Below are 14126 nucleotides of genomic sequence, written 5' to 3'. Positions count from 1 at the left end.
CTCATCTTCCACAGATCCGTTACAAATGACCCTCAACCATTGCTACATGCAGTTTTGTATGAACGTAAACTAGTGCCATTACAGCTGCGCAGAGCCAGGAGGCATGGGCTGGCACAGAGAACGGGTAAGAGATCTGCTTTGAGGCTGTATGCTGCTATATGAATTAGCTGGTACTCTGACGAAGCCTGTGTGGAGCTCTAGCACTATGACATATTGATTCTTATGGAGGAAAGCTGCAGCCAGGTACTGCATACCCTGCCACCTCACTTATGATTGGCAAGCCATGCTTCTCCAACTCCACCAGTGTATGGGAGTGCATGCTTCTCCCATCTCACCCCTGATTAGCAATGCATGCTTCTTCAAGTCCAACAGTTAATTGCAGTGCATAATCCTTCAACTTGTAAATGGCAGTGTATGCCCCTCCCACTACACCAGTGAGTGGCAGTGTATGCTCCTTCCACTTTACCAGTGAATGGCAGTGTATGCTCCTCCCTCTCCACCAGTGAATGGAAGTGTATGCTCCTCCCTCTCCACCAGTAAATGGCAGCATATGTTCTTAAACTCCACCAGTGAATGGTAGCATATGTTCCTCCCACTCCACCAGTGAATGGCAGCATATGTTCCTCCCACTCCACCAGTGAATGGCAGCATATGTTCTTCCCACTCCACCAGTGAATGGCAGTGTATGCTCTTCCCTCTCCACCAGTGAATGGGAGTGTATGCTCCTCCCTCTCCACCAGTAAATGGCAGCATATGTTCTTCCCACTCCACCAGTGAATGGCAGTGTATGCGCCTCCTACTTCACCTAAGATTAGTGAATAGCCAGTATAAACATTCTGTAGTAAAATCTTGTGTTATATGGTAGCCTTGCGCCATCCGGCTAACAGCGATGTACAGGAGGAAGAAGAAGAAGATCACATTGAAGATGAGGAACAGGAAGAAGTGCAGAACCAGAACAGCCCCCAAGTGGATTCACAGACCCCTCCAGCACCAGTTCCTCGTGTTAGCATTATGCAGCTCTTACAGAAGGGTGCAAACCTGAGGTATGTGACTTCAGGATGTGTGTGCGGGGATGTCCACGGTGTGGCCAGTATCTGCCATAGATTTGGTTGTTTTTATGTCCTCAGTAAGGTCCAGGCTCGTTTGGCTTTCTCTGGTTATTTACAGCGGGTGCAAAAGCGTCTAGAGCATGAACAAGACTCAGAAAGAATATCATCGAAAGACAAAGAGCAGATGGTGAGGAGCCAATATCACTCCAGGGATTATTATATAACGAGGTTATATCATTCTACTGCCTGTATCATTATATAATGAGGTTATATCATTCTACTGCCTGTATCATTATATAATGAGGTTATATCATTTTACTGCCTGTATCATTATATAACAGTGGTGCTTAGTTCACTCTTGTGCCTGTATCCTTCTATATTGAGGGCAGTTATATCACTCTAGTGCCTGTATCATTGTCCGTATTATTATATAACAAGATCTGATTGTGCCTCTCAGGAGTTGGTGGTGAGGTTCCTGCAGAAAGCTGCCGCTAATTTACAGCAATCGGTGAGCTTGAACCTGCCAGGTCCATGTGTGCCCTTCCTGGAGAAACGTGTGCTTCTAGCCAAACAACTGGGAGACTTCATCAAACTGTATGACCAGGTGAGGGATGTTTCAGTATGCCTGTACTCAGTCATTCCCTACATCCGTAACACCAATTACATGGTACCTAAATACCTCTGCAGGGGTTACGCCCTCTCTGTAACATTATATGCAGTTGTAAGAAAAAGTAAGTGAACCCTTTGGAATTGCGTGTGTTTCAGCATGGATTACTAATAACATGTTTTCTGATTGTTATCTAAGTCACAATTCTAGACAAATGCAACACAGTTCTACCACTTGTTTCTTTTATTGAGCACATTTAGTGAACATCCACAATGTAGAGAGAAAAGTAAGTGAACCCTTGAATTTAATATCCTATAGACCCCCTTTTAGCAGCAATCACGTATTTCCTGTAGCTGCAAATAAGATTTATGCAACTTTAAGGAGGAATTTTAGATACTTTCTCTCTGCTGTGTTACAGTTCATCAATATTTTCTGTACAGAAAAGACAGAGCAGAAAGTAGTGGAGATGGAATAGACATTTATAGTCTGAAATTAACAGTAATTAAAAAGACCCATGAAGAGCCAGGAACTCTCTGGGTTTGCATACAAACTAGAGGGCACACTGGTATGATATATAGGTCTCTGGCACAAACTGATAACTTGTTTGATGAAATTACTCAAATGGCTAAAACAGGAGATATTGTAATAATGGAAGAATTCAACACACCTGATGTTGGTTGGAGTATCCCTGGTGTATCTGGGTTTGACAGAGGCATTTAAAGCTGAATCTATTAGGCAATGTCCACAAATCACATTTTTGATGCAGATCTGCACCAAAATCATCAAGACAATTCACATGTAACATGCAGCTGCAGATTAACCCAGATTTCACTTTTCCTTTGAGGAGGTGAAATCTGTGCTGAAAGTCTGCAGCATGAATTGACATGCTGCAGACTTCAAATCCGCACCGCAGGTCAGTTTACTAGGTGGATTTTTCCTCGGTGTGCGGATGAAATTTCTTAAAATCTCATCCACACTGCCGACACTTTAAAATGCTGTGGATTTTCGCTTCTTCTGAACATATCCTAAATCAGTTTGTTAGGTCATCAACCAGAGGAGATAACTGTCTACATTTAGTATTACCAATTGGGCATTGGGTGTACGAAGTTAAGGCTTCTTTCCCACAAGCGTATATAGGCCGGCGTTTTCACGGCTGGCCAATATACGCTACCATCTGGGGCGTAGAAGCTAGTGAACGGGCACACAAATCTAATGTTTGTGTGCCCGTTCACACGGCATGCACCAGGCACATATACGCCAAGCTCACAATGCTTTCGCCCCTTTCCAGTCCCCCCCCCCCCCAGGCTCACCTCACCTCACCTCACCTCACCTCTACTCTCCTTTCCACTCGCTCTTTGCAATGGGAGAGGTGGGGCGGGAGCGGAGCTAAGTGACGCCCCATCCCACCTCCTCCCATTGTTTGCTGCGGGGAGGAGGTGGAGCCTAGATCCACCCCCGTCCTGCCCCTTATCCACAGCCAGCAATGGGAGGAGGCGGGACGAGGCAGCACTTAGCTCTGCCCCATCCCGCCCCCTCCCATTGCAAAGAGCGAGTGTGGAGAATAGCAGAGGGAGGGTGTTTAGCAGCCACACTCACATAGGAGCCAATGCAGCTGCCTACGTATCTCGGCCCAAAAGATAGTTCCAGGTCTATCTTTTGGACCTGACGTAAAAATGTCAGGCACTATATTGGCCCGGCCGGGCGCTTTTACGTCTCAGGAATACGGCCATGTGATCTGATGCATTGGAATCCAATGCATCAGATCACAGCGTATATCGACCGGCCGTGAAAACGGCCGGCTGATATACGCTTGTGGAAAAGAAGCCTAAGATGGAGAAAATATGGGTTCCAGTGACATAAACAGTTCTATAGTTCTAAATCAGTAGCCTTACTGCTAAATCACCTGCCTGCGCTTAACTAGAGAAAGTAGAATCTATATATATATAAAGACGAAAGCCCTCGCTGACTCACTGACTGAGTGACTGACTGACTCACTGACTGACTCACTGACTGACTGACTGACTGACTGACTCGCCAAAAGTTCTCCAACTTCCCAATATCGTAGAAACATGAAATTTGGCACGAGCATTGATTATGTCATAAATAGGAAAAGTTAATGGTCCCAACTCGATTATTTAATTCTAAGCGCAAAAGAATTAGCGTCCAAATTTTACGTATGTAATCTAATTCTCTCACTTCCTGATGTCATTTTATATGAAGGAAACGTCGCATGGTTACCTCCCGTGGTGTTTCCTGGGTAACCAAAAAAACATGCAAAATGGTGCACATATTTCTAAAGTAACCACGACTTCATAAGATTTTCCGTGTGAACACCAGATAAACACCAGTACCAAATTAACTCGGGCGAAGCCGGGTATATCAGATAGTGCTATATAAATATATAGATCCCTAAAGGTGTGACAATAACACCATATACCAAAATAATAAAATAGTCAGGCAGCATAACCTCCAGCCTTAGTGGTAGACTGGAGGCATCCACTGCTCACACTACATATGTTTTTGAATGTTTGTCAGTCCTTTGGCCTCTACTTCTTAACCTATATATTAAAAGTTATATTTTAGAATCAGTTCTGTGAAGGCCATATAAAATTAGACAGAAGGAGGCAGAACATTATTAATACCACTAAAACATAAAAAGAGGAATAAATGGCCAAATTTATTAAGCCGGGGAAAACAATTTTTTTCAGGTATATTCGTGTCAGAAAAAACAAACTAGGATTACAGAAATTAGAAATGGGGTGAAAATGTTTGCTAGATTATCTAAAGTTATAGAAACTCTGATACATCATGACCAGTCAGGATTAGAGATGAGCGAGTATACTTGCTAAAGGCAATTGCTTGAGCGAGCATTGCCTTTAGCGAGTATCTCCCCCGCTTGAGACTGCAGGTTCGGGTGCCGGCGCGGGGGAGCGGTGAGTAGCGGCTGTCAGCAGGAGGGAGCAGGGGGGGGGGGGAGAGGGAGAGAGAGATCTCCCCTCCGTTCCGCCCTGCTCTCCCCCACAGCTCCGTGCCCCCTGCCGGCACCCGAACCTTCCGTCTCGAGCGGGGGAGATACTCGCTAAAGGCAATGCTCGCTCGAGCAATTGCCTTTAGCGAGTATACTCGCTCATCTATAGTCAGGATTGATTTCTGCCAAAACAACATATCATAATATGAGAAGACAATTTATTAGAGTGTATTCACACTGGGTAGGTTTGGTTGCTGTAAAAACCATACCAAAACTGCATTGGAAAAAATGTGTGGTTTTGCTACTTTTATGGTAAAAACGTGCAAAAACAAGCATATTTTTCCGATGCAATTTTTGGTACATTTTTTAGCACAACCAAATCTTCTCCTGTGAATGCATCCATAATATTCAAGAGGGGAGTAGAGGATCTGGAGAGAAATGTATCTTTTTCTAGGATGTAACTAAATCCTATATATACTGCATTAAATGCTTAAATAAGGTTCAGGAGGTAAGTGTTTTTAATAGAGAATTAGACACAAGAACAAGGTGTCACAATCTGAAATTAGTTGGGGGAGCAATGTCAGAAAATACAATATTTTTTTCAGTAGATGCTTGGAACAAACTTCCAGCAGATGTGGTTGGAAAATCAACAGTAAGTGAATTTAAAGGGAACCGCTCTGTTACTATTTTATGCTGTCCGAAACCGCAGACAGTATGAACCCGGGACAAGTATGCCCATTGCCCACTTGGCATTTCAGAATTACAGGATTTGAAGTTTACTTTAGAATGGAACTCTGAGTCAGAGGTGCGAGCCAGGCTGGCCGCTCCCCACCTGCGTCATCCAGAATGATGGCTCTCTCCCTATACAGTTTTGCAGTGGAAAGACGCTTCATGTAATAACAGCCGTAGATAACAAACAATATTTTATTAGTAATTAAAGCAGATATCCAAGTAATTCCAAAGGGATTCACTTACCTTTTTTTGCAATTGTATTTGCTCCACATCCCCCTCTATAATGTTGTACGTATATGTCCTCTCTATCCCCTCCCCCAACTATGTTATATATGTCCCCCACATCCTCCTTTTTTACAATATACTTGTTCTCCATGTCTCCCCTATCACATTTTATGTTTCCATGTCTTCACTTCCATCATTTGTTCTACGTCTCTGAGGAGGACAGCTGTCTGGATTCGGCCAAAGCGCTTTTTTCTGATTTTGAGAAGTACAAATGTTTTTACAGGAGACCGAACAACTGAGTGGTGAGGAGTCTGGGGTGAATCCGCTGGATTTTCATGGGTTTCTAGCAGAGGCCAGGTAAGAACAAGTGTCTGCTTCCAAGACACAGCCTGCTTTCTCACCTGTCAGCAGAACTCTGAGCCCCCTCATATCTGTGTTGTAGTGAGTGGCAGCTGGAGGAGGTTCTGACCTTTTACACCCACAAGAACAAATCTGCCAGCATTTTCTTGGGAAGCTCACGTGGTGCCGACCCTGGAAGTAGACAGGCAGGTGAGTGAGCCATGATGTGAAGACCTTGGAGGTAGACAGGCAGGTGAGTGAGCCATGATGTACAGACCCTGGAGATGTACAGGAAGGTGAGTGATGCATAATGGGAAGACCCTAGAAGTAGACAGTCAGGTGAGTGATCCGTGACGTGTGGACCCTGAAGTAGACAGGCAGGTGAGTGATCCGTGATGTGTGGACCCTGGAGGTAGACGGGTAGGTGAGTGAGCCATGATGTACAGGAAGGTGAGTGATGCATGATGGGAACACCCTAGAGGTAGACCGGCAGGTGAGTGAGTCATGATGTACAGGAAGGTGAGTGATGCATGATGAGCAGACCCTAGAGGTAGACAGGCAGGTGAGTGAGCCATGATGTGATGACCCTGGAGATGTACAGGCAGGTGAGTGAGGCATGATGGGAAGACCCTAGAAGTAGACAGGCAGGAGAGTGAGGCATGATGTACAGATCCTAGAGATGTACAGGCAGGTGAGTGAGGCATGATGTGTGATCTGCAGCTGCTCATGTCACAGTGGTAACATCTCATTATATGGTCCTTTCTAGATCTGCAGAGAGGCTCTCAGGCCCCAGGACCCTGTGCTCAGCAGGCGGGTAAGTCATTTCAGGGCCTTCGGTCTGTCTGTCCACCCTTGCCTTCTCTTCGTTCTGATTGTTTGTTTTTTCCTGTCTACAGACCTGCCACCATCTTCAGTCTCCTCCAACTCAACTCATTCCATGCTCGGTGCTTTATCAGAGACTGGTGCAACACATGGTGTCATGTCGTCCAATCACAGTTTACGTCCTCAGTCAGCTGCAAGCTTCCTGCTCCTTCCTAATCCATTGGCACAGTCTGCCTCATGCGGGACACGGTCACGATCCTGCACCATTGGATCATTCTCCTCTTTCCAAAGTGCCGCTCACATCTACAGTCAGAGGCTGAGCCGTGTGGGCTCCACGCGTGCAGGTACTAGCCTCTAGTTCACCCTCATGTTTACTCTACATGCCCACGCTTTTGTTTCCCTGCTTATTTCTGTCATTTTATATCCTTGGATTCAGCTAGTGCCCAGCCAAATGTCCTGAGAACTCGATGTCGCTCTGCAGAGGGAGTGAAAGAGTTGGAAGACCCTTACCATGTGGGGGTAGTTACAGCATCATTACAGCGACTGGCAGAGAGACAAGCAAGCCGCCAAAGCTCCAGCCACCTTAAGCAGTTGACACAGCAGGTATGTCCATCTACAGCAGTAGACTAACCATGAGGCAGTGCTGACCCCCGCTGTGCATATAGAGAGGAGACTCATCGTACACTAAGGCAGAAAACTCCATAAACTTATATCACTAGTGCATCGATGAGAGATGATCTTTTCCTAAGCCCGATGCAGCCAATAACATAGTAACTAGTGATGAGCGAGCATACTCACTAAGGGCAAGTGCTCAAGCGAGCATTGCCCTTAGCGAGTACCTGCCCGCTCGAGACAAAAGGTTCGGGTGCCGGCGCTGGGGAGCGGTGAGTAGCGTCTGTCAGCAGGAGGGAGGGGGGGAAAGAGAGGGAGATCTCCCCGCTCTCCCCTGCAGCTTTCTGCCCACCGCCGGCACCCAAACCTTTTGTCTCGAGCAGGCAGGTACTCGCTACGCAATTGCCCTTAGCGAGTATGCTCGCTCATCTCTAATAGTAACAGCATGTGCTCTACATGAAAGGTGGAATATATGAACAGATATTTAATCAAAGCAGTTGGTGTTTTTTGCTCATGATGTCAAGTTGCTGAACTCTCCAACTTTAATGCTTTCCATGCCTAGAATGTATGTAACGCATCAAGATTTTAACTTGCTCATTTTAGAATGTAAGGGGCGAGGGCTCCGACACGGATAGCATATTAGAGCCCAGAAATCTTAATTGTGAATCTTGCCGTACAGTCACCAAAACTAGAGAATACGGTGCATGCATCAGACTAGGCTTGATGTGCTTTCAGAGAAGACACCTCATATTACAGCCACGCCTGGCGGACATTTCTCAGGGTATTTGCATGCAGTGATTATTTTCCACGGGGTGGTAATTCAATAATTTAATGATCAGCTGTATCTCTTAGTTGTCACGCATGAACATCAGCAGCAGCAGCGCTCTCTCCAGAGTGGGACTCCGCCTGACGAGAGCCATTCACACCGGCAAAAAACCCAGGTCAGTAGGCATACCACACATATATTCTATAGATGCCAGGGCCCCTTATGTACATAGAGCTCTCCCCCTCATATACAGTGGGTCCCTGGGTCCCCCTCCCTTGCAAAAGCTAGAGGAAGATTGATCAATAATGTAGTAGAACTCTTAAAATTAGAAGTCAGCAGAAAGGTTGCAAATTGCAGCATATGGCAGAATTGTGTTCTAGGCTGGTTATGACAAAATGACTGTTCTTCGGAACTAGACAGGGTTGCCCGCTGTCTCCAATGTTTTTCCCTGGTGCTGGAGCATCTTGCTGTGGCTGTCAGATGGAACCCCAGTGTACATAGTCTCTCAATAGGGCCCAGAGAGTACAAAATGTCTTTGTATGCGGATGATATGTTATTGTATATTACACAACCGCGTATTTCCCTCCCTGCGATTTCCGAGGAGATTGGCAGGTTTGGTCAATTGAGTAACTTTAAAGTTAATATGTCAAAATTGGAGGCACTGAATGTATCTATACCACTTGCAGAAGTCGCTAGTTTATCACAGTGTTTCCCATTTAAATGGAAGAACTCTAGCATTAAGTATCTGGGCACGCATATACTTGGAGATTTATCAATAATGTATTCTCTAAATTACCTTCCACTACTAGAACGTACTATTAAGGATTTAAACAATTATGATAAAAAATTCTTGTTGTGGTTTGGCCGTATTAATGTTCTTAAAATGGATGTTGTCCCTCGCTTTCTGTATCTTTTTCAGATGCTCCCCATTGTCCCTCCGGAGGGTTTCTTTAAGCAACTGCAAACAGCATTTACTTTCTTTGTATGGGGAGGGAACCGTAGTAGGATAGGTTTTAGAACGCTTATGAGATCTAAGGGATGGGAGGTGGAGGAGCGGGTCTACCAGACCTTAGGATTTATCATTCGGCCTCAGTAATAACGCACTTGTTTGACTGGCATTTTCACAGGTATTCCAAACAATGGATAAGTCTAGAGGAAAATTTGTTGGAAACAAAAGTGGGGGGCTTGCAATGGTTAGCACAGACATTAAGACCTAACACTTTAGAGCGTTTGCCTTTTGCGGAAGATTTTCTGAAAGTATAGGATAAATTGATCATAAGATACGGGCTGTCCAGGCTGTGCGAGGGGACCTTTGACTCCCTTATTCTGTAACCCCAATAAGAAAAAATCTTTTTTACAGCTGTGCTTCTATACCGACCCTTGGAGGTAGATAGGGAATAAGCTACTAAAAACTTCAGTTCATAGTAAGCTAAATTTTATTCCCCAAAAAAAGACAAATACATCCAGATAAATACAATAAGCAACCCGTTTCTGCGTCAACTGACGCCTTTATCAAGCTTGATAAAGGCGTCAGTTGACGCAGAAACGCATTGCTTATTGTATTTATCTGGATGTATTTGTCTTTTTTTGGGGAATAAAATTTAGCTTACTATGAACTGAAGTTTTTAGTAGCTTATTCCCTATCTACCTCCAAGGGTCGGTATAGAAGCGCAGCTGTAAAAAAGATTTTTTCTTATTGCTTTTATTCTATTTTCCCCATTTGTTCGCAAGAACTTTGGGGTGCTTTTTGTGCTGCTGCTCTCCAGGAAAACATGGAAGAGTAATATTAGATGCACATATTATATGTTTTTCTGGATAATACGGAAAGCCCTCCATTAAAAGAAATCCCTGAAAGGCGAACTTGGATTCCAGGTGCAGGCGGGACACAAAAAGCTTTTGGTGCTCCGCCTGTCACCCGGTAAGTAAAATTATTGACAGTTTCTGCTATCCCTTTCCATGGCTATGGCGCTCTCCCTAATTAGTTTTTTTATTCTGTAACCCAGATTTTCCTCCAGCTATGGAGGCTTCCAGCTTCCTGGGTTGGTCAAAAACAGATGACATTAGAGTGTACCAGATTTTCTGAGATAATGGGGTCCCATCATATGAGGGACTGGGGGCGGCACAACCTGAAAAATCGCTATCATGGTTCTCGTACATGCATTTAGTGCATATCGTGAAATCCAATTACACAAATTTCAAGACTCCGCTTACTCCATTCGAAACACTATTTACTAAGGGTTCGCCCCCACCTAGATGCCTGTCAAAAATGTACAAAGAATTTATAGGGAATACCCTTGATTGGGACCCCACCTATTTGAAGAAATGGGAACATGACTAAAGATGTTAAATCAAACCCGGGTAGTGGGGGGGGGGGGGGGGGGCTTCTTACTGGCCCACAGGCTTTCCATGGCCTGTAGAGCACAAGAAAGGAATTATAAAATAATAGCAAGATGGTATAGATGCCCAGCTATGTTGCATCGCATTTTCCCTGCAATCTCTCCAGATTGCTGGAGATGTGGTAGAGAAATAGGAACCATGCTGCATATTTGGGGAAATTGTTCTAGCATTGTGCTCTTTTGGAGTATGGTGTACTCCACTTACTAGGAAATTATAAAAAGTTTAATTACTCCCTCCTAACAATGGTGCTCCTGTATATGTTACCTGGTTCAGTGTCTTCTGTCAAAAAAGACCTGCTACGTTTCTTTTCCACAGCCGCACACTCAGCTATACCTAGATATTGGAAGACATCCTGACAACAGTGGAGTGGATACAGCAGGTTAACGAGTTTATGAGTTGATGGCGGAGGAGAGGGATAGCCAGGAGAAGTTTATAGGCATTCAGAGTCCTTGGATGCACTTCTAGAAATCTCCGGAATGTGAAAAATTGATTGGAAATCCACAGACTGCAGTGTAGGATTATTTTTTCTTTCGATAGGTCAATAGAGAAATAACAACTCTTCATGGGGTTAAGCACACATTTTGTCTTCTATATATCCTTGAACTATGTATTCTTTCCCTCCTACTGATGTATGTATGGTCTGTGGATTAGGGTCCCTCACCCCCCCCCCTTTTTTTTTCTTTCTTCCTTTCTTTCCCTAAGACTAATTTAATTATGGTAGCCGTGCTAAAAGTTATTATTATCAGGAAAGCTCAGAAATAGGGCTCAGATAAGTGCAACCTTTGGTTTATTTGATAGACAGAGATATTCACTGTGGGTTATTAGCATAATCAGGAATTTATCACGGTCATTACTTAATTACCTGATTGTGTTCAGTTGTAATAGTGGTTTGTTTAAAGATTGATATTTTTAATCATGATGCTTGAAAATGTTTATCTTCGGTTTAGTAAAAACTAAAATGCGTCAATAAAAATCGCTTAAGCAAAAATGTGACTCTTCTTAGTAAGAGTAATCATGTAGATCTGATACCTTATGATGGCTAACAAAAAGTCGTGATGTTATAGCAAGCTTTCCAACCTACTCAGGGTCCTTGCTCAAGCTTCGGAAGAACCCTGAGTAGGTTGAAAACCTCTCTATAACATCATGTCTTTTGTTAGCCATTAAAAGGTATCATATATACAAGATTACTTTGCTTCTCTTACTGAGAACAATCACATTTTGTGCAACTGGCTAGCACAGTACTAAACTTTTTTTTACCTTTGCTGATATCACATAAGTGTATACCAAAAAAATGGTTTGTGTCTATGAGAAATCTTCTCAGCCACTCTCCTGTAGGCCTTCTTCACACAATTTTGTTGCGTTGCGACAATGCTTTAAATCGCATGTATGTGAAGCCCATGCTTTCCTATGGGTTAATTCACACCTGCGATGTTTTGTAGTATGTGACATCCCGAAACAAAAACCTCTCGGGTCCGGCGATATGCCCACGACTCATGAGGTTTTGTTGCCCATGTTTCCCTATGGAGCCATTCTCCCTGTTACATTGCATCGCACGAAAATGCGATTTTCATGCGGTGCGATGCAACTTTGACAGTAGGAAATACTACTGTCAAAGCCATAACCTAAGCCCTAACTGCAGAGGAAATAAACAAACAGTATACATCACCTTAGAAGCGCTATTAGCCTGGCCGCATCTTCTCCTCGGTCCCTGGCACTGTTTCTCTTCATCTCTTCTGGCCGGGGATTGACGCTTAGCCAATCACAGCCAGCGCTCGATGAAACAATCACAGCCATTCATTGAGGGCTAGCGCTGTTTGGCTAAGCTTCAGCCATTCACAGCCAATGCTTTCAGGAGGCAGGGATTTTTAAATTCTTGGCCAAAAGAGATGAAGAAGAAGAGTGCCGGGGCCCGAGAAGAAGCTGCGGCGGAACCCTGGACAGCGCTTCTAAGGGGATGTATACTTTTTTCCCCCTGTAGCTAGGGCTTATATTTCAAGCCCTACCTCCCGCCCACTCTCTGAAAATCCTCGCATCTGATGCTACAAAGTCGAGTGACAAAATCGGGATATTACTGTGAGAAACCACAGTGATATCGCATGGACCACCGCTGTGATATCGCTGAGATATTCTCGCGGGGATGCTGTGTCGCCCGTGTGAAGGAGGCCTTGTCCAGACACGCTTTAGGTCAGTGTAAAAAGTGTTAAAATTTCATGAACTTAGCACACACCATGTTGTCCACTTTTCTGTCACAGTTTATTTCATAATCTCCCCCATTGTTTTATGCAGTGAGCTGGAGAACAGCAGTGACGGCGCAGTGCCACCCTCTACCAGCAGCGCCTCCTCAATCTCATTAGAGCAGAACCCAAACAAGGTAAGTTAATTATCTGCATTAAGTGTAGAGTTTAGATGAGGCCACGGATCCAACGCCATTCATTGTGCCTTCCTGAACCAGTATATATGCTGCCTGTGATTTGTTCATCTTCTCAGCTTACAGATGTCCAGCATGCGGTTCTCCAGCCAGCTTATCCCACCACTACCCAGTTGGCTGGAGCCAGGAACTGGTCTACATCCCGCACAGTCCGGTACGTATAACACATGTCTTGTGCTGGGATGGATGGGGACACTGACATGCATGTGACAAATTACTGTGTTTCCTGTAGAGTGCTGGCGTCAGATGGACAGAAGAACTCCAAAGCTCTGCTCAGCAGTGACCCAGATGCAACACTCCTCCATATTGGGCGGCCCTCGGTTACCAACATCATTCCCACAGGACTCCCTGATGGAACCCAGATAGTGTTTGCAAGGTCCAAACCACCAGTCCCTCCTCCCAGGGTGGCCAGCAATATGCAGAAGAGGAGGGTGGTCCGACTAACTTGACATCTGCTTCTTAGACCCCACCTCCCTGTTTACAGAGTTTTATTTTTATATTTTTGTTTACAGAAAAGAACAAAATGAACATAAACTTATGTGGTGTCATTTCTGCACTTTGGGGGAGGTATCGTACATCTATAACATATGGGAGGCCCTATCTGCATCTGATTACTGATCCCACTAGAATAGAGCTTGTACTGCCACTTGTGTTCCGGAGGAGCACCAGCATACATTGGGAAGGCATCATCTGTACATTGCACAGTCATGGGAACAACTAACCAGGAGCTCAGTTAACTTGTTAAGGGTGGAGAACACTGCCCACAAGCTTGCTGACTGTTTTCAATAACAACCAGCAAAATTATGACTGCACCTCTGGAGTATAATACAAGCTTTAGGCCACCTGCAGACGGGCGGGTCGGATCCGGCGGCGAGGATTCTCGCCGCGGGACCCGGCCCAAGCGCCTGCAGGGACCAGCGCGTACTCACCCGCGCCTGCAGCTTCGGCTGTTTGATGTGCCGGCTTGCCGGGCAGCCGGCGCATGCGCAGACCGGAGTCGGCAGCGGGTGAGTGATGTTTCTGTGCGGGGCTCTGCGAGCCCCACAAAGAAATAGAACAAGCCGCGGTTTGTTTGCCGCTCGAGATTTTGCGCGGCCAAACCGCGTCCGTCTGCATAGGATTGCGTTTGTTAACGCAATCCTATGCAGGCTTTCAGCAGCGGAAATCCCGCAGCGGAATTT

At 45.0% G+C, this 14126-nt stretch overlaps 1 protein-coding gene across 2 annotated transcripts in view; it reads left to right on the top strand.

The window, feature by feature from the left end:
- TTLL5 (tubulin tyrosine ligase like 5) overlaps positions 1–13469 on the top strand; it is a 29114-nt gene extending 15645 nt beyond the window's left edge. For both annotated transcript variants that reach the window (XM_066607655.1, XM_066607654.1), the window contains exons 18-30: positions 15–124; positions 866–1043; positions 1128–1236; positions 1507–1653; positions 5865–5938; positions 6024–6130; positions 6687–6734; positions 6817–7086; positions 7179–7345; positions 8207–8295; positions 12804–12888; positions 13005–13099; positions 13178–13469. In XM_066607655.1, coding sequence (XP_066463752.1) covers positions 15–124; positions 866–1043; positions 1128–1236; positions 1507–1653; positions 5865–5938; positions 6024–6130; positions 6687–6734; positions 6817–7086; positions 7179–7345; positions 8207–8295; positions 12804–12888; positions 13005–13099; positions 13178–13394 — 1696 coding nt within the window. In that variant the 3' untranslated portion in view covers positions 13395–13469. The remainder of the gene's footprint in view (positions 1–14; positions 125–865; positions 1044–1127; positions 1237–1506; positions 1654–5864; positions 5939–6023; positions 6131–6686; positions 6735–6816; positions 7087–7178; positions 7346–8206; positions 8296–12803; positions 12889–13004; positions 13100–13177) is intronic.
- Positions 13470–14126: the final 657 nt, after the last annotated feature.

Source organism: Eleutherodactylus coqui, chromosome 6 (genome assembly GCF_035609145.1).
Source record: "Eleutherodactylus coqui strain aEleCoq1 chromosome 6, aEleCoq1.hap1, whole genome shotgun sequence".
Taxonomy (NCBI): Eukaryota; Metazoa; Chordata; class Amphibia; order Anura; family Eleutherodactylidae; genus Eleutherodactylus; species Eleutherodactylus coqui.
Note: the sequence above shows the minus strand (reverse complement) of the source record. Positions and strands in the feature narration are given on the sequence as shown.